The sequence below is a fragment of the Schistocerca cancellata genome, chromosome 2, assembly GCF_023864275.1.
Source record: "Schistocerca cancellata isolate TAMUIC-IGC-003103 chromosome 2, iqSchCanc2.1, whole genome shotgun sequence".
In the NCBI taxonomy this organism is placed as follows: domain Eukaryota; kingdom Metazoa; phylum Arthropoda; class Insecta; order Orthoptera; family Acrididae; genus Schistocerca; species Schistocerca cancellata.
The window spans coordinates 570,503,680-570,528,273 of record NC_064627.1 but is presented as its reverse complement, the minus strand read 5'-3'; the positions used below and the strand labels follow the sequence as shown (position 1 = coordinate 570,528,273).

Genomic DNA, 24,594 nt, shown 5'->3' with positions numbered 1-24,594 from the left:
GATTTGTACCTGATGAGTCCGAAATGCGTCGTTTAATAAAACACGAAAAAAATAGTGACTGAAGGCGTTTTTATTCAGATTTCCTGTGTGAGAACCTTAGCCAAAGTGTATTGCCCTAACAGGTTTACGCAGAAATGTCTGTATGCTTTGAGTGATAAAACACTGTCTTTCCCTGTCCGTCGGACAATGTATCGTGTACTTCGCCGCAACACGTAGCTGTACTGCTTACGTAAGGGGCTCGAGTGGATCAGGAGATGGGCGCACCGTCAGTGGACAGGCCAAGCACTCGTCATATTCTGTGACGCGTGTACCGGTTGACTGGAGCGAGTCAGGGCGTAGACGCGCAGTGACGCAACCGTGACCCCGCTATCTGCTGCGCTGGCAGGGGTTCAAGGCGCGCTCGCGCGGCCAGCCTAGCGCCGCCTGAGCAGGGAGTCGTCCGTCTTATCGCCTTGTTTTTTCGGACGCGCATTACCACATTCCAGCAGTTCCTTCGGCAGTGCGGGCGCGTGCACCACCCACAATGTAAGTATTCTTCATCCTACAAGCCTAAATACGACATTTAATGAATGAATATATGCATGCTTTGTGCACTTTTCGATGCATGAGTATTCGTCATAAGGTGTCACAGTCAGTTCTTATAACTTTATTTGAGGTCAGCGCACTGCAAGTATTACTGCTTCCGTAGTTGTTGATACTAGATCAGGATACGCTACTTAATCACCACATTTCTGGGTTGCTTGAAAATATTTTATTGATCGACTTTACACATTAACTAGAAAACAAGCGTATTTTTCTTAATATTCACTTACAGCTCCACTTTCTCAGAAATTAATTCTCAACGACCGAACTGTTGGGCAGTACCAATATGCTTAAATAATCCAGTAAGGATTTTCTTCTCTGACTCCGCACGATATTATCAATGCCCAATATTTGGCGATAAATTAGTATGCTGTAGTCTTGGTTCGCCTGTGTACTCTGTAATTACGGTAAAATTTATCACTTACATACACACAAGCTGTTACTGCCTGTTTCTTTTTCACAGAATTAATTTACGAAGATGAATTTTGTCCGATTATGTGCACCTGAGGTCCGCCCAGTCCGATTGATGTTGCTCTTTTGGCTTTCGGAAACCCGAAAATGTGACACTTGTTCCTTATCCTATGCACAATTCGTGTCCTCAAGTTCCATGTTTTATGTTGTAGTATATCATCCTAGAAAAGACATATTTTCATATTACGAGGTGCAGGAGGGGAAAGGCGTCCACTAAATCCCAAAAAAAAAAAAAATCACAAACCAAGCTCGCTTCCTCTCGTATCAGACAGACACAACGATTCCATGCCACTTTGAAGAAAGCTGTTACTTGTAAGCGATACTGACCAGTAGGAAGTGTATCCAGAGTCATGAAATCTCAGAAGTATTTCGATATTCGCCATCAAACTAAGTTGCCCCTTCTTCACCCCACTCCCTCCCCCCACCCTTTTTTTTCAGCTCAGGTCATAGGTTCGTTCTTGCGTGCGGTATTTCATTTTTACTGTGTCTTTGAACGATATTTACTGCCGACAATATCAAGCGCACCAACATCTTTGAAAGTGCTGTATTTTATTCGTTGTCTTAAGTTGTGACGTTCTTACAACATGTTATTATGAAGGAGCGTAGCAGCTATACACAGAATTACACATCTGCCTTAATGACACTTGCTGGAAGCAGAAATATAGCGCCATTTCTGGGATCGAATTCGATTTCTTTTTAAAAGACTGAGCAACTCTCCTTTTTGAGTCGACATGTAACCCAGAAACAGCTGTCGTATAAACCATATAGCTCTTCTCGTAGAAGATGCGCTAAAGTTGATGCTACTTTTCTTGATTCCTCCTAGACATTTGATGTTCTTTTTTTTTCGTGTTGCCGTTCAGTAAATGACCTATTTGCTTGTACATGGTCCAGTCACATTAATGTGACCACTGTCTATGTTCGACGAAAACTTGCAATAACCGCTCCGAGATAGCAGGTGGCAAAACTAGCAGTGGAGAGTATATTGGGACAGTGGGTGGGAGGAACGCAGGAAACGGTGCAGTAGCTGTCCTAATTCGGAAACGAGAGATTTTTCTGACATAGAAAAGAGCATGATGATTGGCTTTCGGGCCAAGACTGCAAGCATTTACGAAACGGCTAAGTCTATAAACTACCTGTATATTCGTGCTGGAATAGTTAAACTATACCATGCATGACCAAATAGCTCTGTCCAAATCCGGTGCCAAGGCAACTGTGTTGCACCACAGGCCGTGGATGACAGGGGTGAACGACAGCTGCGGAGATGAGTACGGCTGAATAGATGTGCCTCTCTGCGGCAACTGACCTCCCAGATGAACCAAGGAACTACCAACAGTGTCTTCTCAACGACCGTTCAAAGAACGTTACTGCGTATGGGCCTCTGCAACAGGCGCCTAGTTCGTGCAGCCAGTGCTTTTCATGTGACGAATGCTGGAATTTGCACGTTAGTACCGCTACTCAAAGTCCACTGACTGGCGACCGTTGGCCTATTCAGATGAATCACGTTTTATGCTCCACCGTTGCCTTGTATGGTCCTGCAACAATCCTCATAAGGCCCCAGGTCGGAGAAGGGAGAGTTACGGTTTAGGGAATGTTTCTGTGGCACTCCCCGGATTATCTCATTATTCTGAAAGGCGCAGTGGATGAACACATCAAAAATGGCTCTGAGCACTATGGGACTCAACTGCTGTGGTCATAAGTCCCCTAGAACTTAGAACTACTTAAACCGAACTAAGGACATCACACACATCAATGCCCGAGGCAGGATTCGAACCTGCGACCGTACTGGTCGTGCGGTTCCAGACTGTAGCGCCTTTAACCGCTCGGCCACTCCGGCCGGCTGAACACATCTATCCTTGGAGACTCTGTCCGTCCCTCCATGCACTCTACTTTTCAGCCGCTCGATGACATCTACTAGCGGGAAAATGTAACCTGTCAAAGCTCGCACTGTACGTGCGTGGTTCGAAGAGTACCAGAATGAGTCTACCAAACTCCCATGATTTAAGCCCAGTCGAGACTCTATGGCACCTCCTTGATTAGGTTCTGCACCTGGGAAATTCGATGCGGACGCCCATGTCATACATAAAAATGCTCAATGTCCAATGCACCCGTGAAAAGAGGTACGTGGGGAAAGACTTGGGTGTCACTATGGTTGTATAATATTTTGCCTCCACACACCCAAAACGATCATGCTCGGCAATATTTCCCACTGCATTACGTTTTACCACCCTTGCTTTGTCAGTGTACGTCCAGCATTATCGAACATGATAATTTTGGTGGTCCAGATGTTATAAGGTGGGGAGCATAACGTTGCATGAGCGTGCTGACCTACAAATCGTTAAACAAGGTACACTAATTGGTCTTAGTTATCGTGACGCTTTGCTCGTTACCCATGTGCGTCTTTTTATGGTTGCATTTTGCATTGACTTTTGTTTTGTGAACGACAATGTCCGACCATACTGAACTGCCAAAGTGGAGGAGCTCTTGGAACGAGAGGATGTCGGGCGAATGGATTGGCCTGCACGTTTCCCCGACTTAAATCCCATCCAGCATTTGCGGGATGTTTTGGGGAGACATATTGCGGCACTTAGATATGTACGAACGACCGTCCATCAGTTGTCAACCGCGCTGGTGAAGAAATGGAACGCGCTACCACAAGAACTTCTTACCAACTTTGTGCCCTATTGAAAACCATGTCTCGCTTTTAGTAACGTCTAGGATTCTGTCATAAATCGCAGTGACATCAGTGTTTTTGAATGAAAGTGTCATCTCTGTTCGTGTCACTGCGTATTTCTTTCACATACTGAACTGCAGCAGTTCTTTCTATTTGTGGTAAAGTTTCATCGAGCTACCTTAGCTGAAGTGACAAATCATGCGTAAGTTACTCTCATCCTTAAGTTTTGCACGACAGTTTACCTTCCGATAACCACCTCAAACGATTGTTGCATAACGGCTAGTTAAAACTTAACAGTAATCCACGCGCTTTCAAATCGAAACTGAAGGCTTTCCTCGTGGGTCACTCCTCCTATTCCTTGAAAACTTAAGCTGATTCCTGAATTTACTTAAACTTATGGTTCGACTTTTTTTTGGATTCATAAACATTTTATTTTATCTGTTATTACTTTTATGTTGTAATTTCATGTTCTGATATATTCGATGACCTTGGAGATTTTCTCCCCAGCTTGGTCCTACGGAACAAGACGTGTAAATAAATAAATAAATTCTGAATAGGTGAAAATTGTTAAAGAGCTGTTGTTATTATCCAACTAGAACGGAGATTTAAATCCAAGAATAAAATGTTCAGAGTTCGTGTGAGGTAGTTTTTGTAACGCCAGGGCGCAGAGTGATTCTGTAAAACCAATGAGAACCGCTTTAAGAAATGCGTTGCTTCTTGTGACTTCGCCTGAACTCAAGATTACAAATATGTCTTGTATGGTATCCAAAGCCACATTATTGATCCCTAAATATGTGACTTGTAAGGACCATACTGATAAAAATAAGATTAGAGTACATGCGGAACAGCTGGCCGCGATGGCCGAGCGGTTCTACGCTCTTCAGTCTGGAACCGCGAGACTGCTACGGTCGCAGGTTCGAATCCTGCCTCGGGCATGGATGTGTGTGATGTCCTTAGGTTAGTTAGGTGTACGTAGTTTTAAGTCTAGGGGGACTGATGACCTCAGATGTTAAGTCCCATAGTGCTCAGAGCCATTTGAACCATTTGAACCGACCAGTCACGTTCTGTTTCGTTTTGTGAGGGGATATCAAGTCTAGCACTTGCCTAAATTCATCCAAAAAATGTTTCAAATGGCTCTGTGCACTATCGGACTTAATATCTGAGGTCATCAGTCCCCTAGAACAAAGAACTACTTAAACCTAACTAACCTAAGAACATCACACACATCCATGACCGAGGCAGGATTCGAACCTGCGACAGTAGCAGTCACTCAGATTTCTGAACTGAAGCGCCTAGAACCTCTCGGTCACAGGGGCCGGCTCCTAAATTCGTTTGGCGGGACAACGTCCCAGAAAAAACAATAGTCGGCTGTGCGTTCGTCTACGTGTGTGTGTCACAGTGCAAAGTCTAAAACTTGCTCAACTTGTGTTGAAGTATTCTTATCCTCTTAAATGCTCTCCCATTGTGTATCCTAAGGCGTCATTGATTAAAGGTGTCAGAGACCAAAGTCTTCTCGCAGTGCAATACCGGGCGTTTGTATTAGGTTCTGGTTCCGGTCTACGTAGTTCTTCTTCATCATCATCTCACGGCGTACCACTATCCTTTCCGCCCTTCCCTTTTTCATTCACGAATGGTATGTGGGTAGAATGATTGGAAGTAAACCTTCGCTCTAACTCCTATTTCTGTGGTTTTTCTTGTCTATTTCACGATACTATGTGGGAGGCAGCATTTTGTTGCCCTACTGTTCTTGTAATGTAATTTCTCTTCCACGACGTCTCTCTAGTAGCGTCTGCCGTTCGAAGTCCTAGAGCATCTCCGAAATGTTCTCGCGCCCACTAAATGGTACCGCGACGAAACTTGCCGCTCTTCTTTGGATCTTGTCTATCTGTTTCATTAACCCAACTTCGTAAAAATCCCAGGCTGATGGGCAATACTCAAGAGTCGCTTGAACACAGTTTATTAAGCCACCTTATTCGTTTATATTCCGGTAAGACTATTTCAACGAAAGTCAGCCGCGCATCTCAGTTTCCTGTAGTTTGTTTGGTGGGTCATTCCACTTTAGGTCAGCCCGGAAGGTTACTTCTCGGTATTTTGCAATAGTTTCCAGTAATTCATTGGCATACTGTAATCAGACAGCAGTGGATCTATTCTGTTATATATGCATACTTTTATGTTCTGGCTTAACTGCCAATTCCTGCATCCTCTGCGGACTTTCCTGCGTTTTTCGGAGGATCAGCTATTTGTATTGCTCTCGGGTGTCCATTCGGGTGCTGTCGTCGACGAAGCACGATATTTCGACGACGTACCCTGTCGCAATCTTCAGATGATACCTGCTGAATGTGCGTCTTTGTTACATTGCGCCTCCTCTCTACGATAAGAGTACAAAGGCACGAGTACAATGGAGCCGCGATGTAGCAAAGGTGTTCATTCTGCAGGTATCACCTGAAGCTTACAGCAAGGTACGCTGCCGAAATATCGTGTTTCGCAAACAGCTGCACCGGACTTCGTATCTGAGAGTAATGCAAACAGTTCGGAACTGTATCGGTTTCCTTCCGAAAGCCAAGGGATACGGGATCAAACTGGACGCCGTCGTCTACAGTGCTCCGGATCTCATGGACGAACAGAGCAAGCTGAGTTTTGGAATATATCTTTCTTTGCAATATTAATGTTGATTTTTATAGAAGACATTTGGCTCTCCAAAAATGTGGTACTACGTAAGCATGAGATGTAGTTCATAACTCTACAGTAAATTCACGTTAACAATGTGGGCTACCATATATGTGCACCTACCCGACGACGCTTCTTGAAAATGCTACAGCGATCTACGATAACCTGCTGCAAAAAATGGGAACTACTTCTTTTGCCTAATCTTTGTAGCAGCTCACGGCATCTCATCCGCTCATCCATAGACAAGTTGCAGTTGTGGAATATGGAGACCTGCACTTCTGCAGGTCGACAATCAGTGTAGCGATAATCAATAGATTCTCAGCATAACCAAATATAAAGTAATGTCAATAGCGGCTCGTGTAAAACTCTACCAGTGTGCTACAGTATTACAAAAATAAGAAGACAGTATATTACTACGTCGTTATGTAGATGCGACTATATATTACTGCGATATTAGCTTTATTCAATGCACTAATCAAGTATGTTTGTGATTTCAGCATTAATGTATCCTAGATCTTTCACTCTCCCTGTATTCCACGCATTATTGTTCCTTAACAAAAAACATCGAAAGCAAGATACTGCTTTGCGAACATCGCATCCACAGATCCAACTCTTTCCACACACTTTCATACTAAATTTCCTCGCATACTCGCTTTTTTTACCACCACATATTTTCTTTTGACTTACAAGGGTGGTAATTGTAACTAAATGGACTACATCAATTTTACATCTGTTAACTGAATTCTTCGAATTTTTAATGTTTAGAATTAATAATTTAACATCGAGAGGAATAAAATAAAAATAGAGAAAAATAATGGTAGCAGCGGGAATCGAACCCGTGTCAACAAACTGCCATTCGGTGCACTCAAACTTATTTTCCCTTTCATTGTACCTTTCTATTCTTTCGTCATTATTCTCTTCATTTCTTTCGTGCGGATGCCACATGACACCTCTTCAAGTTCTTCGTTGAAAACTTCTTTCTCCCTTTTATTATTATCATTATTATTATTACAGGAGACAGCCAGCCTCATTATAGAACACAGTTGGGCTCCAGTACCAATATGTCAGCTGCTCCTCTAAAACCCCTCATACTCTGCGTCTGCACAGTACTTTACAAACACTTTTAAAGAAAAATCCTGACCTTGTACTGTGAGCAACGTAGCACCCTCACTGCCGGCCTCTCTGAATTGATCGTAGTGCGGCTGACCATCTCAGCACTTGATGCTGGTTTTTAGTTATCGTGGAGAGGAGAACGCCACACGATACGTTTTCATACGTTTTATTTACATTCCAGCAAGCATTCGAAGAGAAATGGCGTAATTTTAATGCGATACCCGGCTCGCATTCGAAGAGAAATGACATAGTCTTAGCATATTATTTAGTGTGCTTATAGCACATTAACACATGATGAATGGTTGCCACAGCGTATTGTCCATAAAACGACATAAATCCTCCTTACCGTCACGACTGCAGAACAATAACTGGCAGCAGTAACGTATATTAAAAATGTGGGAGTATGTTTACAGAGCAGTGTAAAGTGAAACAGCCATATAAAAATAATTTATCAGAAGAATACTCAAGAAGGGTAGTCTAGCCAACAAGGCGATAGTTGACAAGATCCTTGTTCGACCGCTACTTAAACATTTCACGTCGATCTTTGACTGTTACCAGATAGGACCGAAGAAGAGCGACACTTTTCGTCACAGGTTAACTTAGTAAGTGTAAAAGCATCATCGAGGTACTCATCCCACTCCAGCAGCGGCAGACGCTACAAGAGAGCCGATCTGGATCACTGTGTGGATTAATGCTAAAAGACTGTGAGCGTACGCTGGTAGAAGAGTCAACTCAAATTTTACTTCCTCTTACATATAACTCGCGTAAACGGTATGAAGGTTAAATTAAAGAGATTACAGTTCACTCGTAGATGCACCAAAACTCATACCTCCCCATGCACCGTTTGCGACTGGAACAGGAAAAGGGAGGGAGGGAGGAGCGGGGGAGGGGGAGGAAAATGATAACGGAGCGCAAAATACCCGCCGACGCACAAGGTGGTTCCCGAAGCATGCATGATGTTCAGCTCCTTCGAGAAGCTCTTCACGGTACCAAGCTGCTCTGTCTTTTTTTTTTTTTTTTTTTTTTTTTAATAATGGCTCTGAGCACTATGGGAGTTAACTTCTGAGGTCATCAGTCCCCTTGAACTTAGAACTACTTAAACCTAACTAACCTAAGGATATCACACACATCCATGCCCGAGGCAGGATTCGAACCTGCGACCGTAGCGGTCACGCAGTTCCAGACTGAAGCGCCTAGAACCGCACGGCCACAGCGGCTGGCGATCTCGTTTCAGTCTCCTGCCGATGAAAGCTCTTTGAAAATACGAGGAGCCTTCAACACGTAATGCAACAATTTTTTCCTGAAAACAGGTTGATTTTATTCAGGATTTCAATACACCATATTATTCCGCCCTCTTTTGTCTACAAACCTCTATTTTTCAACATAATTTTGGCTTAATGCAACGGCCTTAAGCCACCTTACTGGGAGGGCCTGTATGTCCGCATGCTACCACTTCGCTGGTCGACATCGGAGCCGACGTCTCGCTGCATCAGTAACCTTCCCCGTCATCCACATACTGCTTCCTGCGGAGTGCATCCTTCTTTGGGCCAAACAGATGGATGGCTTTGTGAGCTCCTGTCAGACGTGGAACTTCTGCGAGGCTTCGCATTGTCATGGAGAAGTAGGAAAAAAAAAAAAAGTGGTTCAAATGGCTCTGAGCACTATGCGCCTTAACTTCTGAGGTCATCGGTCGCCTAGAACTGAGAACTAATTAAACCTAACTAACCTAAGGACATCACACACATCCATGCCCGAGGCAGGATTCGAACCAGCGACCGTAGCGGTCGCTCGGTTCCAGACTGCAGCGCCTAGAACCGCACGGCCACTCCGGCCGGCGAGAAGTAGCAGTTCGTTCCTTTTTTGTGCCGACTAACAAGGCGAAGTTGTTTCTTCAATTTCCTGAGGGTAGCACAATACACTTCAGGATTAATCGTTGTACTGTGAGGGAGAACATCAAACAGAATAACTCTTCAGAGTCCCAGAAAAACATCTTCACGACACTTTACCGGCTCAGGTTGCGGCTTTGAAGTTTTTCTTCGGAGGTAAGATGGTGTGGCACACTCCATGCAATGCCCTTTTGTCCCCGGTTACAAGGGATGAACGTATATTGCGTGGCCTATGACGATTTTTTCTACGAATATTTGTCACGGTGACCGTCGTAACGCGCAAGCAATTCCGTACAAATGATCCTTCGTTGCTCTTTATGGTGTTTTGTAGGGTGGCGAGGGACCCACTGGGCACACACCTTTGAGTACGCCAACTGATGGACGAGTGTGTCGGCACCACCAACAGAGCCATCCAGCTGAGCAGTGAGGTGTTTGACTGAGATCCATCGATCACCTCAAACGAGAGTGTCCGCACGTTCCAACATTACACAGATCACAGCCGGCAAGCAGTAGATCAAATGTTCAAATGTGTGTGAAATCTTATGGGACTTAACTGCTAAGGTCATCAGTCCCTAAGCTTACACACTACTTAATCTAAATTATCCTAAGAACAAACACACACACCCATGCCCGAGGTAGAACTCGAACCTCCGCCTTGACCAGCCGCACAGTCCATGACTGCAGTGCCTTAGACCGCTCGGCTACAAGCAGTAGATCGCATAGGTTTGCGCGACCTTTTTGCGATGATGACAGATGCCTCGCCCAACGACTTATCGTGATTTTGTCCACTGCCCTGTCTCCGTAGACCTTCTGCAGGCGGCTATTAATATCTGCGATGGTCTGGTTTTTCGCCTAAACAAACTCCGTGACAGCTCTCTGCTTAGAATGCATTTCCGTCAGAGATGCCATTTTGAATGTTACGTATAGTGCCGCCACCTATCGCAACTTCATGGAACTACAGGGTCTGAAGCGGGAATATTCAAAGATGTCTCACAACCAGCTCCGTATTTTTCCTACCGAAACTGGTTGACAAAAGAAAAATGTTGCCTTACTTATTGAACATCCCTCGTATCATCGGTATCCTCTGAGGTTGTTACGAATAACCTAAATTGGAACGATGACATAGATAATATTGTGGATAGAGCAAACCAAAGACTCCTATTCATTGGCAGAACACTTAGAAGTTCCAACAGGTCTACTAAAGAGACTGCTTACACCACGCTTGTCCGCCCTTTTCTGGAGTATTGCTGTACTGTGTGGGATCCGCATCAGGTGGGACTGACGGATGACATCGAAAAAGTACAAAGAAGGGCAGCTCGTTTTGTATCATCGCGAAATAGGGGAGATAGTGTCACAGACATGATACGTGAATTGGAGTGGCAATCATTAAAACAAAGTCGTTTTTCGTTGCGACAGGATCTTCTCATGAGATTTCAGTCACCAGTTTTCTCCTCCGATTGCGAAAACATTCTGCTGACACCCACCTACATAGAGAGAAGTGATCATCACGATAAAATAAGAGAAATCAGGGCTCGCACAGAAAAATCTATGTGCTCGTTTTGCCCGCGTACCGTTCGAGAGTGGAGCGGTAGAGAGACAGCTTGAAGGTGGTTCATTGAACCTTCTGCCAGGCACTTTATTGTCAATAGCAGAGTAATCAACTGGCTCTGAGCACTTTGGGACTTAACATCTGTGGTCATCAGTCCCCTAGAACGTAGAACTACTTACACCTAACTAACCTAAGGACTTCACACACATCCATGCCCGAGGCAGGATTCGAACCTGCGACTGTAGCGGTCACGCGGTTTCAAACTGAAGCGCCTAGAACCGCACGGCCACACAGGCCGGCAGCAGAGTAATCACGTAGATGTAGATGTCAGAAACGGTCACATCTATCCGCGGAGGTGACCATTGAGACAAATTCCATAAAGGACTGACGGGTATGTTTTATCGTGTTTCAGGGTCTCCTCCTACGGACAAGTCTTCATCGTGGCATCCTTGGCGTTTATGATCGCATTTATCCCTGCACTGGGAAACGAGATATCACACAGACTGCAACACGAACTTCCAGCAGACGTTTATTCAGTCGAGTATAACCAAAAGCTCGCCCACGAAAATGAACGGGAGAGTAGCGTGGAGCGTTTGCAGCAGGAACTAGCTGAAGACACGCCTGCGTTCGCTGCCGCTATCGACCCAGCAGTCAGCGGTGATGCGGAGGGAGGCGGGCGGGCGCCGCAGGGCAGGAGGAAGCGCTTCTGGTCGGCCAGCGAGAGCAGCGAGGAGGAGCCGGCGGACACGAGCGGCTACGCGGCCGCGTTCGACGCGCTGCTGGACTACCACGCCGAGGTGCAGCGCCAGGGGCGGCGCGAGGTCGACATGCCCGACATGCGCAAGGAGACGTCCGAGAAGCTGCTCTTCTTCACCGTCACGACGCGCATGAGCGTCTCGGGCGTGCGCCTGCGCGTGCCCGCCACGCTGCGGCGCGTCTCGCGCGTCACCGCAGAGGTCCTGCCCGGCGGCGACGTCGACATGTCCTGCAACGTGCGGCTCGGCGACTTCGAGACCTGGGGGCAGTACGACGTCAAGGTGAGCTGCGCCCACCTGGCACCAACTTTCAGAAATGTCTGGCGGTGAGTTGCCGATTATCTGATATCCAATTTTCAAGAAGGGTTGTCCGGCAGATGCGCAAAACTATAGACCTCCATCTATGACATCGATCTGTTGCAGAATTTTAGAATATATTTTTTGCTCGCGTATCATGTCATTTCTGGAAATCCAGAATCTGCTCTGTAGGAATCAACATGGATTCCGGAAACAGCGATCGTGTGAGACCCAACTCGCTTTATTTGTTCATGAGACCCATATTAAATACAGGCTCCGAGGTAGATTCCATTTTCCTTGACGTCCGGAAGGCGTTCGATACAGATCCGCACTGTCACCTGATAAACAAAGTAAGAACCTACGGAATATCAGACCAGCTGTTTGGCTGGATTGAAGAGTTTTTAGCAAACAGAACACAGTATATAAGTATTTAAACCGACAAACTCTGGGAGGTTGTAGGGGACATCAAAACAAATATTTTTCTCTAATGTCATTTTTTCCTATGAGGATTACTTAAACCGTTGGAGGCCGCATTACGCTCTTCAGTTGTAGGCAACTGCTGTCCTCCAGTGTAGTAGTGCATTGTCTCTGTTTACTAATGGAGCGATACACCTGGAGTGAGTACACTGATACGGTTGGTGCGTACTACATAGGGCACCACAACGGACGAGCTGCACAGCGGGTTTATCAACAACAATATCCCAATCGCCGTATCCCGCATCATACGACCTTTGATACTGTGTACCAACGTCTGCATGAGACCAGGTCATTTAGCAGATTGCCTGGACGGGGATGCCGTCGCACGGTAAGAGCGCTGCAATTTGAGGAAACTGCCTTGCAGCATGTGGAGCGGGATCCTTCAATCAGCACTCGTGCAATTGCACATCACATGGGGACGAATCAGACGAATGTACGAACAGTCCTTCGAGAGCAATTGGTACGTCCATTTCACTTACAGCGTGTCCACAACCTGGAACCAGTTGATTATCCACCCAGAGCACAGTTTTCGCAGTGGCACGTGGAACAGTGTGAAACACATCCTACATTTCCATCCTCTGTGTTGTTTACCGATGAAGCAACGTTCAGGCGTGATGGAGTCTTCAACATCCACAATTCGCATGTTTGGAGTGAGGATAACACACATGCCATAGTTACTAACGCTCATTAAGTGCGGTTCTTCGTTAATGTGTCTGTCGGTGTTGTTGGAGACTGTTTAATTGGGCCGTATCTGCTAGCTAGTTGTTGTCTCTTGGTCATAAAAAATGGAAAAGTGTCTGTTGGTTTAATTAATTTGCCGCCAGAGAAATCTTCCTCTACTGGTATAATGGAAATGTCCTGTGGCTAGGGCCTCCCGTCGGGTAGACCGTTCGCCTGGTGCAGGTCTTTCGATTTGATGCCACTTCGGCGACCTGCGCGTCGATGGGGATGAAATGATGATGATTAGGACAACACAACACCCATTCCCTGAGCGGAGAAAATCTCCGACCCAGCCGGGAATCGAACCCGGGCCCTTAGGATTGACAGTCTGTCACGCTGACCACTCAGCTACCGGGGCGGACTCCTCTACTGGTTTAAATACTCCTCATAGGAAAAAATGATATTAGGGAAAAATATTTATTTTGATGTCCCCTACAACCTCCCAGAGTTTGTCGGTTTAAATACTTTTCACCCTGTATATATATGAATGACCTAGTAGATAGTGTCGGAAGTTCCATGCGGCTTTTCGCGGATGATGCTGTAGTATACAGACAAGTTGCAGCATTAGAAAATTGTAGCGAAATGCAGGAAGATCTGCAGCGGATAGGCACATGGTGCAGGGAGTGGCAACTGACCCTTAACATAGACAAATGTAATGTATTGCGAATACATAGAAAGAAGGATCCTTTATTGTATGATTATATAATAGCGGAACAAACACTGGTAGCAGTTACTTCTGTAAAATATCTGGGAGTATGTGTACGGAACGATTTGAAGTGGAATGATCATATAAAATTAATTATTGGTAAGGCGGGTGCCAGGTTGAGATTCATTGGGAGAGTTCTTGGAAAATATGGTCTATCAACAAAGGAGGTGGCTTACAAAATATTCGTTCGACCTATATTTGAGTATTGCTCATCATTGTGGGATCCGTACCAGGTCGGGTTGACGGAGGAGATAGAGAAGATCCAAAGAAGAGCGACGCGTTTCGTCACAGGGTTATTTGGTAAGCGTGATAGCGTTACGGAGATGTTTAGCAAACTCAAGTGGCAGACTCTGCAAGAGAGGCGCTCTGCATCGCGGTGTAGCTTGCTGTCCTGGTTTCGAGAATGTGCGTTTCTGGATGAGGTATCGAATATATTGCTACGGTCGCAGGTTCGAATCCTGCCTAGGGCATGGATGTGGTGATGTTCAAATGGTTCAAATGGCTCTGAGCACTATGGGACTCAACATCTTAGGTCATAAGTCCCCTAGAACTTAGAACTACTTAAACCGAACTAACCTAAGGACATCACACACACCCATGCCCGAGGCAGGATTCGAACCTGCGACCGTAGCAGTCCCACGGTTCCGGACTGCAGCGCCGGAACCGCTAGACCACCGCGGCCGGCGGATGTGGTGATGTCCTTAGGTTAGTTAGGTTAAGTAGTTCTAAGTTCCAGGGGACTGATGACCTCAGATATTAATTCCCATAGTGCTCAGAGCCATTTGAACCATTTTTGTCTAATGAAACAAACTGGAAACTAAGAAGTGAATGGGTGCTTTGCAGGTGAATGGTATCGGCCCGAACGGCGACTTCGAGACGACGATCCGCGACCGCGTGGTGCACGCCACTGTTCGCTTCCGGGAGCTCCCGGAGGCGGCGCCGGCCTCGTCGACGGCGGCAGCTCCCACCGACGCGGCTGCGGAGGCTGTCACGGCGGCGGCGGCGGCGCCGCGCTGCAGCCTGGAGGCGACCGAGCTGACGCTGGTGGAGCGCGGCCGCAACGACGTGCCGGCCGTGCTGTCGCGCTGGGCGTCCCAGGTGGAGGACGTGCCCACCACCCTGCGCGTCATGAAGCAGCTGCTCAACGAGCGCCTCTCGCAGTACCCCTGCGGCGACGCCTTCGTCGCCACGGTGCGCCGCGGGTACGCCGCGCCCTCGTAGCCGACGTTCTACCAAGGGAACCGGAAACTAACCGCTCCGGCCATATTTCGTTCTCACTGCCCGGTCGCCCTACACGCCGGGCACCGTGCTGGTCCTGGCTACCAAACTGCTGGAATACCCAACGACGAGAATACCTCGAAAGCACTGGACGATGATGTATGACAGTCTTAGCACTGAGTCTGTTTATTGCGTGAATCATCAGTGGGCTGTTAAAGTGTTTCGTGCTCGTCCAAGTCTGAACAACTTCTGTAAGAAGTATTTCATTAAACTGTAGTTACTTGGAAGCTAGCGACATCCATGTTTATACGCTAGCTTATTTCTGTACTGCGAGAACGTACTGAGTCTGTATCTGGAACATGCTGTCTTGAGGTGTGCAACCAAATTATGTGTTCACCGATACTGGTATGCGCCAGAATCAGTATAAGGATCTTCGGACACGTCTTAGTGCTGCACTTGAGTTGAGAATTACATCGAGACTTCATTATTCTCGAAAGGGTCCCACATGCCACTCAGAAACTTTTATTGTACATAATTAAAAATAGTAATAACCATTCTTGTTCGGCATTGGTTTTTGTTTTCTCATTCAAAACCACCTTAATGAAAGATGTCAAACGTTTTGTAAGTGAGCGATATTTGTTGAACAAATAATACGTAATGTATATCTATTTTCTAGTAAGATTTCATAAAATATTGCATTGCCATTATATTATTGTTAGCTGTCAGCGGATGACTTTATCGACAGTACATGGTACTCTAGATTTCTTTCTCTTGTAACCTTACTTAGGCGTCAATTTTATTGTCAGTTACTTCTCATCTGCCCAAACCTACACTGGATTGCCCCATACGACTAATGGGAACTGTCTTTTGAAATAAAGTTGCCAGTAGTCACATGGGACTGCCCAATGTAGAATTAGCCATAGCCTATGAGAAGTAACTGACGTTGAAATTGACGCCCAAGATGCACGACATATGCTCTTTATTAGTACTCATAAAAATATGGAGATATGCACATATTTTTCAATGTACTCTTTGTCTGTCGAAAAGCAAACACCAGACCATAACAAGTCTCTGATCTCAAATGCCAAGACAGAAAACAAACCGTCAACAAATGCTAGTCTTAAATGTCAAGTTAATTAAATGCAACTGAAATATTTTGCCACTAATATTCAGATCCTAAAACAAACTAAGCTCACTGGACAAAAAAATTAGTTACTCCCAGAAAAATCGTTACGAGTATCACTTAATAGTGTGCAATTTCGCCCCTGGACTTGATAGCCGCCTTGACTCTATTAGGAGGTGAATCCCAACGTTGTGCGGGGTAGCATCCCGGTTAAGCAGCGCGCTGAGAATTTCATCGCACCATTCCACCAAATTGCGGGGATGCTGATGTCGGCGTTTTAACTGCTGTTCCAAAATGTCACACAGATTTTAAATGGAGTTCAGGTCAGGTGATTCTGCAATCCAGTCGAGATGTAAACAGGTGTGGGAATTTTCAGAACACCAGTTACGTATTCTTCCATTCCGATGAACTTTGCTGTTATTATGTGCCTGCGTGAGCGTGACCGACGTGGTGACCGACTGCAAATGTTCATTCTATGTGCTTCCGTCGCGATGTTCTCTCCCTCACAGTCTGTGATGGACCTTCATTCACTGCTGCAGCATTTGCTGCCGGGTTTGGAACCAATTTTGATTCACAAGTCGTGAAACGCTTCTCTGCTCCATATGTCAGGGTCTTTTTCCGACCACAGTTCTGACGGCGTGTTTAGTGGCCATGTGTTTTACACACAATAAATTCAGCAACGTAACACACCGTGTGGACGTCGGCCAAACACGATTGGTTCATTTGGCCGCTCTGTCAAGGCCTTGTATTTACCCAGGTTTACGCAAAATACCCGCTTGAAACAAATGTCTCACTGCTCACTGCTCTTATGCTCACGTAGGAGCAGTGAGGTCACGGTTGAGCACGTGACTCGATCGCTGCGCCATCTGAGAAGGCTTAATCATCCACTCCGCGTGTGCATTGGGGTGACCAATTTTTTGTCCGATGAGATTATAAAGTCTGTAATTGAAAGTCATAACAATTTTTATGCAGAGTGTCCCAGGAGGAATGGGCAACATTCAGGCATATGACAGTAATGCTAATTCGAAGCAAAAAAGTTCACATGGACGTATGCCCTGTTCCGAATGGTTTCCGTGAGAGAACACATTTACTGTACATAGCTGTTTATGGAACTGATGGCCTTACACACGACTGGTTTGAATCATATTTAATAAATAGAATGCAAAATCTCCTGCTGAATAACTCAAAAATCGTTGTAAATATAGAAAATTATAGTGACTGCAGGGAGAAATCACAAAGAGAGGCCCACAGGGTTCAATTTTGGGTTTACGCTTATTCCTACGTCAGAAATATATCCTTAGCGACGAGGATGAAAGCAACGAGGTAGGTTGGGCTAGAATAAAACGTAAAAGCGGTCGGATGAGTAAGACACATACTTTCTCACCCACTAGCCCAAAAACAAATGTACATTATGGTGTTCTATCTCGGAAACCGTTCGGACTAGGGCAAATATCCATACCATTTTCTTTTCTTTTTTTGCCTTAAATGAGCATTCCTGTCGTAACCTTAAATTCTGGCCATTCCTTCTGGAACATCCTGTGCCCACACATATTATAAATATGAATGTATGTATGTTCCACATCTCCTCCCAAGCCGGTGGGTAGATGTCAACCTAACTTGATACACATATCACTTACTGTGTGTAAATAACCTCTAACAACTGTATGGATAAGAGCGGCCTACGTACCCTCGAAGCCTTGGGGATGAAAACTTGCGTAACTCGCGTCGCGCAAATAACGTGGCTATATCCATCCAGTGTTTGAGAACGAGAGCACCTAATGACTTGTAACTTTCCACATATTTACATGTCTTTACTATACAGTTCCACACACCCCCCCCCCCCTGGTAAATGATGAAGTTTCTTACTACATTTTCGCTGTTCATGCAGTAAAAGTGATGCATGACCTCTCAAGTTATTACTTCTTCACTACCAACTCTATATGCAACATATCTCGTAGACAGTATTCACATATCCTAATGGATGTAACTGCAAATATATGTGACTATACCACATATATTTCAGGATATGTGACGTCATAAACCTCTGAGATACGTGAAAACCTGCCGCATCATGCATGACATTTTAATTTGTTACTTCCTTACTACTAACCCTAATCGCAACTCATTTTGCAGACAGTATCCACATATACCACTGGATGTATCCAGAAAATTATATTATTGTACGACGCATATTTCAGGAAATATTACGTCATAAACACTGAGCCGCATGAAAACTAGAGTTGCAGATGATATATATATATATATATATATATATATATATATATATATATATATATGTGTGTGTGTGTGTGTGTGTGTGTGTGTGTGTGTGTGTGTAAAATATCTTTTAAATGCATGTGACATGCGGGTAAGCAGGGAAAGCCATGAGTGAAAAGCTCTTCCTAAACCCTGGATCGATTTCAGCCAAACTTGCCATACATATTACGTACTATCTGCAAAAAATACTGTAGAAGCGAGTAGCAGCAACCTCCTGGGTTGGCTGTGACAATGTGGAGAGAGAAGGGCAGATAAGGATACAGACAGACAGAGAGGAGGAAGGAGGAGACGGTCACAGAAAGGGGGAAGTGAAGATGTCAGAAATGTCAGCAAAGGGAGGTTGGAATTGGCGGAAAGGGAAGACGAAGAGATGGACAGAGAGAGGGGAAAGGAGGAGTTTGACAGAGAAAGGGAAGAGGAGGAGATCGACAGAGAGATGAGGGAATAAGAGATGGACAGAGGGAGAGGATGAGATGGACAGAGAAAGGAAACAGGAGTAGATGGACGGAGAGAGGGGAGAGGAGGAGTTGGTTAGAGAGAGGGGTCAGGAGGAGATGCTTGGAGAGAGGGAGAACGTGGAGACGGACAGAGGGAGAAGCAGATGGACAGAGGGGTAGTACCAGATGATAATGGAGAGGGACCATGGCAGATTGACAGAGAGAGGCAGGAGGAAATGAACAGCGAAGGAGATGGAAAGAAAGGGTTGGGTAGGAGGAGATGGATGGAGAGAGGGAGGAGAAAAGAGCAGATGGAGTGATAAAGGACTGGAATAAATACATACCCGCGCCATGCTGGGTACTTAGCTCGTAAGAAACTAAAAACATTTTGTATAAACAGCCAAGTTATAAAGGAAATATTTTTCAGGCTTTCTCAGGATGTTGAATTTTGTAGAAAGTTGTTGATGTCACGTGACAAAAAGCAAGTTTAATTTCGATAGCAGTAAAATACATGTAAAGTGACATGATACGTAAACACTGTGATTGTATGCATCGATTTTCGATAAAAACGCTTTCCAAAGCGGTTTTCAACTTCCCAGACTATGTTGTAAATAATACAGCGGAAGCAACATTGGATTCGTCAAGAATGTACTGAATGTTGAAATGACAACAGTCACTGGTTGACACAGTTATGCATCAATTTACGTTTTAATGGAAACGACAGTGCTCTGTGTTCGCTTCACATGAGTGTGTGTTAGCCAAGAAGAAAGAAGGAAAACCTTTCGAAACTCCAGACAAGTACCTGAGCTTCACATTCAGTAGCACTGTAGTATCTTCCCAGCTATGACAAAAGTCTAAAAACTGCTTGCATAAACAACTGTTCGATGTTTTTCCTTACCCTCATGATCATCCGCTATAACTGAGATCCAAACCCCTTCTGTGAATGTCTGTTATGAGATAACATACCTGTTCTAGTTCAGGATGCTGTAAGAGAGATGTTATGAGTAGTTGCCTTACAATATCGTCAAACACTTTTTCATGTGGAGCTCCCCATATACAAACAAGTGTCGTCTCGGCATATTCCAACAGAGCATATGATGATAAACAATGACCTCCCATGAATCTCCTATAGAATGTGAGGAATGATTGTAACAGTTTTCTACAAGTGAAACAGCGAATTTTTACTTGGCTTCAAGTTTTTTGGGTTCAATTTAATACCTCCCAACAACCATACTAGTATAAACTTGATACCAAATACTTATTAGTACAAGTTAAGAGTGATTTCTGTATTCTTGAAGATCTTAATGATTTTTTTTATAACCTCCAGGTAGTATACCACTGCACTGGACGCTGACAAACTCATCCCTGTAACATACAACATTGTGCAGTAATTTATTTCTCAGAATCTCTTCCAAAACCTTCAAAATTGATACTGGAGAAATATGAAGGGTAATAACGATGTCCATAATAGTGAAATGCGGATTTTTTTCTGTTCTTGAGATGAGATCTAATTTCAGTTACAAAAACCAAATCAAGGTTGGTGACGTAATTCACACTATAGCTGCGACATGAGGTTAAGAAGGAGGTATGTGACTATGTCGAAATTAATGTGCAGTCTGAAAAATGCTGAGTAGGTCGCCGCGGAAAATGTCATTGAGTGGATGCAAGCTGACTATTATTCCAGTATTAAGCATTTCGGACATTGCCGTCATCAGATGTCTTGGAGCATCACGTTGCACGTAGGTACAAAAGATAAGTGTTGTAGTAGTAACGATCATATGCAGACTGCTTATGATCGTTACTACTACAACATGAAATTATTTATTTGGGTCAAGTTATTTGAGTTATCCATTAAGAGTAAGAATTATGAAAAACGGTATTGCTTCAGAATTCACTCTTGCACGAGCGCACTTATTTCTTTCCACATCATATTTTTATCAATATGTGATACTACAATTAACCCATATATAATAGTTTGGGTAGTTTTGTAAAATTTGTAACGAGTTACAGGCAGACTGCTTATCATAGATACTACTACAACATGTAACTTCTATATCTACGTGCAACATGATGTTCGAGAGTATTTAATAATGGCAACTTCCGAAACGCGTAATATTTGAATAATAAAGTCAGCTTGCATCCAGTCAACGACTTTTTCCTCAGCGACCTACTCAGCGTTTTACAGAATGCACTTATAATTCACACCATTACACATCTGCAAGAATTCTTGGATACTTTCAGGCTGATCTCTTTGCACTTCTTGATTCTGGTACTGGAAAACAGTTTATCACAAGTGGCTTATAAGGTTTGACTTTAAATTCGGATTAGCATCCCTTTGTTAATCTATGAGTCTCTGAAAAAACCATCAGTACACATTTCTACAACATCCGGTAGTTCTTCACTCTGTGCTTCTGACAAGCCTGCCAAACGACTAATGTTTGTGTCAGTGCCCTGGGCACCCTCTTTATTGTGCTTTTACTTCAGCGTAGATACCACATTCTCTAACTGTACTGGCACATCGACGTCTTAGTCAATTTTCTTCTTAACGACTCTCAAAATGTCATAACCTCTTCTATATCACTAACAAATCCAAAAGATCATCACTAAACGCCCTTCACAACTAGACATCAAATAATCTTCTCCAACATCTTTAGAACTTTTCTCCACAAGATAGTCATTTCCGAAAATTCAGTTATTCAATAATCGATACACCAGCTTCTAAGTAGTCAGTCAAAAATTTTTTGTAATTAGAGCTTGCCCAGCATCAGCACAACTTCGATTGTCTATTGCTGTCTCAATGTAGACACTATTAACGGAACTCGCGATAATGCCCACAACAACCCTGAGGCGCTCAAATAAGTATTTATAAATTATGACAAGCGTATTTCCTGAATAAATCAGTGCTTGTACGTAGACACTTAATTTCGGCTACTGGCATCGGGACCTGATCACTCATTTGATTTTTCTCTAGCATGAAATCTCCCCTGATATCTCACTTAAATTTGTACTCGTATTTTATTGTGTTAATTTTTCAGTATGACACTTCCTCTTTATTACATATCGAAACAGGTCCACTCGGAAACCAAAGTTCGTTTATCGGCCGATGGGCTTAATCTTCATGCTGTGAATCAGTGTATCAGATCAGAGAATGACAACGAATCGTGATTTTAAAACTCACCTGGCAGTTACCTTGCACGTAATCAAGCGGCATCTGAATTTTCGTCTTGTATAATCATGGCTTATTGGTCTATTATCATTGTTGAATTATTTAATAAAATTTACCAGATGAAAATATTTATTTGGGTCAAATTCTTTGAACTGTCCATGAACAGTATGGGTTGTCAAAGACATCATTGCTTCAGAAATTGCAACAGAGCTCTTGCAAAAGCGCACCCAGTTCTTCCCACATAATTTTTTAATAATATTTTCAACTACAATTAGCCGTTCATTAATAGTTTTGGATAGTTCCGCTACATTTTAGCGAGGTATAAACACTACTGTTGTAGACCTGAGACCAATATCAGAACTGATATTTTTATACGCTTCATGTATGGTGTGATAACATTAGGATGGGATTTTCAGTGGTTTCTGTCGCAGTTTGATAAACATTTTTGTATTGTCTATTTAGATTTCCGCCAAAGCTGCATATAATTTATAATTGTGAGTGGATCGAATGCTTGTTTTCGAAATATCACCTGCATCAGAAGATAAAATATTGATAAAAACTTCAAATACGTAATGTTGAAACGTCCCCTTTGAAAAATTGTACATGACTGTGCTTAAACTGACACACAATATTTTTAGCGCAACGCAATCTGACTTTCAAAAATCCCTACAAAAGAATGGCCCTGACTAACATTAACCTATACCTTTCACAAATCACTTACCTCACAAAAATCTTCATTACTCGAACTACTGCAATACAGCGAGCGCCACTACTGCCAGCTAAATAAAAGATTCAAACTACGGAAGGCACTAACTACTGAGAGGCATAGCTAGCAAATGAAAGATTTTAATAGAGAACAAACAGTGTATTTACCTCAATAGTGTTCAAAAGTCATAATGTATATAGCAGTTCATGATATTCAGTATTACAAATTTCAAAACTCCGCCATCTCTCTCCTCACATCCACCCTGCTGGCGGCTCACCTCCAACTGCGCAACGCTATGCGCTGTTCACATCCAGCTGCCCAACACTACAATGGCCAACAACAATGCAAACCAGCCACAGACTGGACACAGCACAGCCAGTGATTTTCATACAGAGCGCTATGTGGCGTTACCAATAAAAAACCTATACAGTCTACTTACATAGCCCCCATGCTCCCCACAAAAAATTTTACAAATTGTTTTGGGCACTGGCCAATAATGATTTGATAAAATTTTTCATAAATACAATAACAAAGATGTCAAATGCACACACTTATTGATAAAATGTAGGTCAAAAGCTAAAATTTTCTCACAGTCCATAAAGACAGTCCAGATTGTTCATCACAGTAAAAATAGCAGTGTTTTTCTCAAAGTCTGAGCAGTAAAAGAAAATGCACACGGAAGTAGTGGATTTCCATGCAGTCTTGAAGAAGTAGTGTTGTCCTTCCAACAGAAAGACAATGCTGACTCTTGACCTGCTGACAGGTAATGGGCCACAACAGAGCAAACCCACAGCAGAGTCATTCGACGTTTTGAAGAATATTGGTAGGTAGGTCATCACAGAGTAGATCCACTGTGGTCCTGGTAGAGAGTATGGTATTGGTGGGCCACCAGAGGTGCAGACCCACTGTAGTCCTTGTAGAAATAATGGTATTGGTGAGTCATCAAAGGTGTAGACCCACTGTAGTCCTTGTAGAAATAATGGTATTGGTGAGTCATCAAAGATGCAGACCCACTGTAGTCCTTGTAGAGATGGCCAGCAGCCATCTGTTGTGACAGCCATCTCATCACCATTGAAGAGTCTTGCAGATAATATAGCAAGTCCATAACCACCACTTGTGCACTCACAAAGTTTTTGGAATTGTCCTTAGAACCAGCAATGCTGTTATCCAGTCCCTTGCTGAATTATTAACACACGTGCAAACACTAACAGTCCCTACTTCTCACATATTGTCCATATACTATGACCAACAGAAACGTGTGCAGTGAAATGGAACTTACAAGTTACTTAATTTGATGAACTGCTGTCAATTACAATTTTATAACATAAGAATACAATAACAAAGGTACAAAATACATCACTAAAACATAATAATACAGATAACATTTGTAGTAATACAGGCTTTACAAAATAATAGAAATAAACATATACATCGGTGTTACAGGAATCATGAGATAAGTAAATACATAAAAGATCAGAATAACTTTTGAAACATCAACTTTACACATAAGCATTAAAACAAAACAGAATAAATAATGTCTAAGCATATTTACAAGGTAAATAACATATTATTAATGCCAATTATATTTGAGGATAACAGTATTCCTCATCATAGTGAATGTAGCTTATATTAGAAGAAGAAAAAATTCTATGAAACTACACAGAGACAGGAAGAAAACAAATACACAAGGGTACACAAACACATAGTGGAATAACACAAAAGGAAAGGACAGGGTTCGTTTTCAGTGTAACATTTGGTACTGCAGTCCAACCC

At 43.6% G+C, this 24,594-nt stretch overlaps 1 protein-coding gene across 1 annotated transcript; it reads left to right on the top strand.

The window, feature by feature from the left end:
• Window positions 1-405: 405 nt before the first annotated feature.
• Window positions 406-15,877, top strand: LOC126162176 (uncharacterized). The gene is made up of 3 exons (XM_049918487.1): window positions 406-525; window positions 11,352-11,976; window positions 14,738-15,877. Coding segments are annotated over exons 1-3 (1,005 nt in total). The 5' UTR covers window positions 406-523; the 3' UTR covers window positions 15,116-15,877.
• Window positions 15,878-24,594: the final 8,717 nt, after the last annotated feature.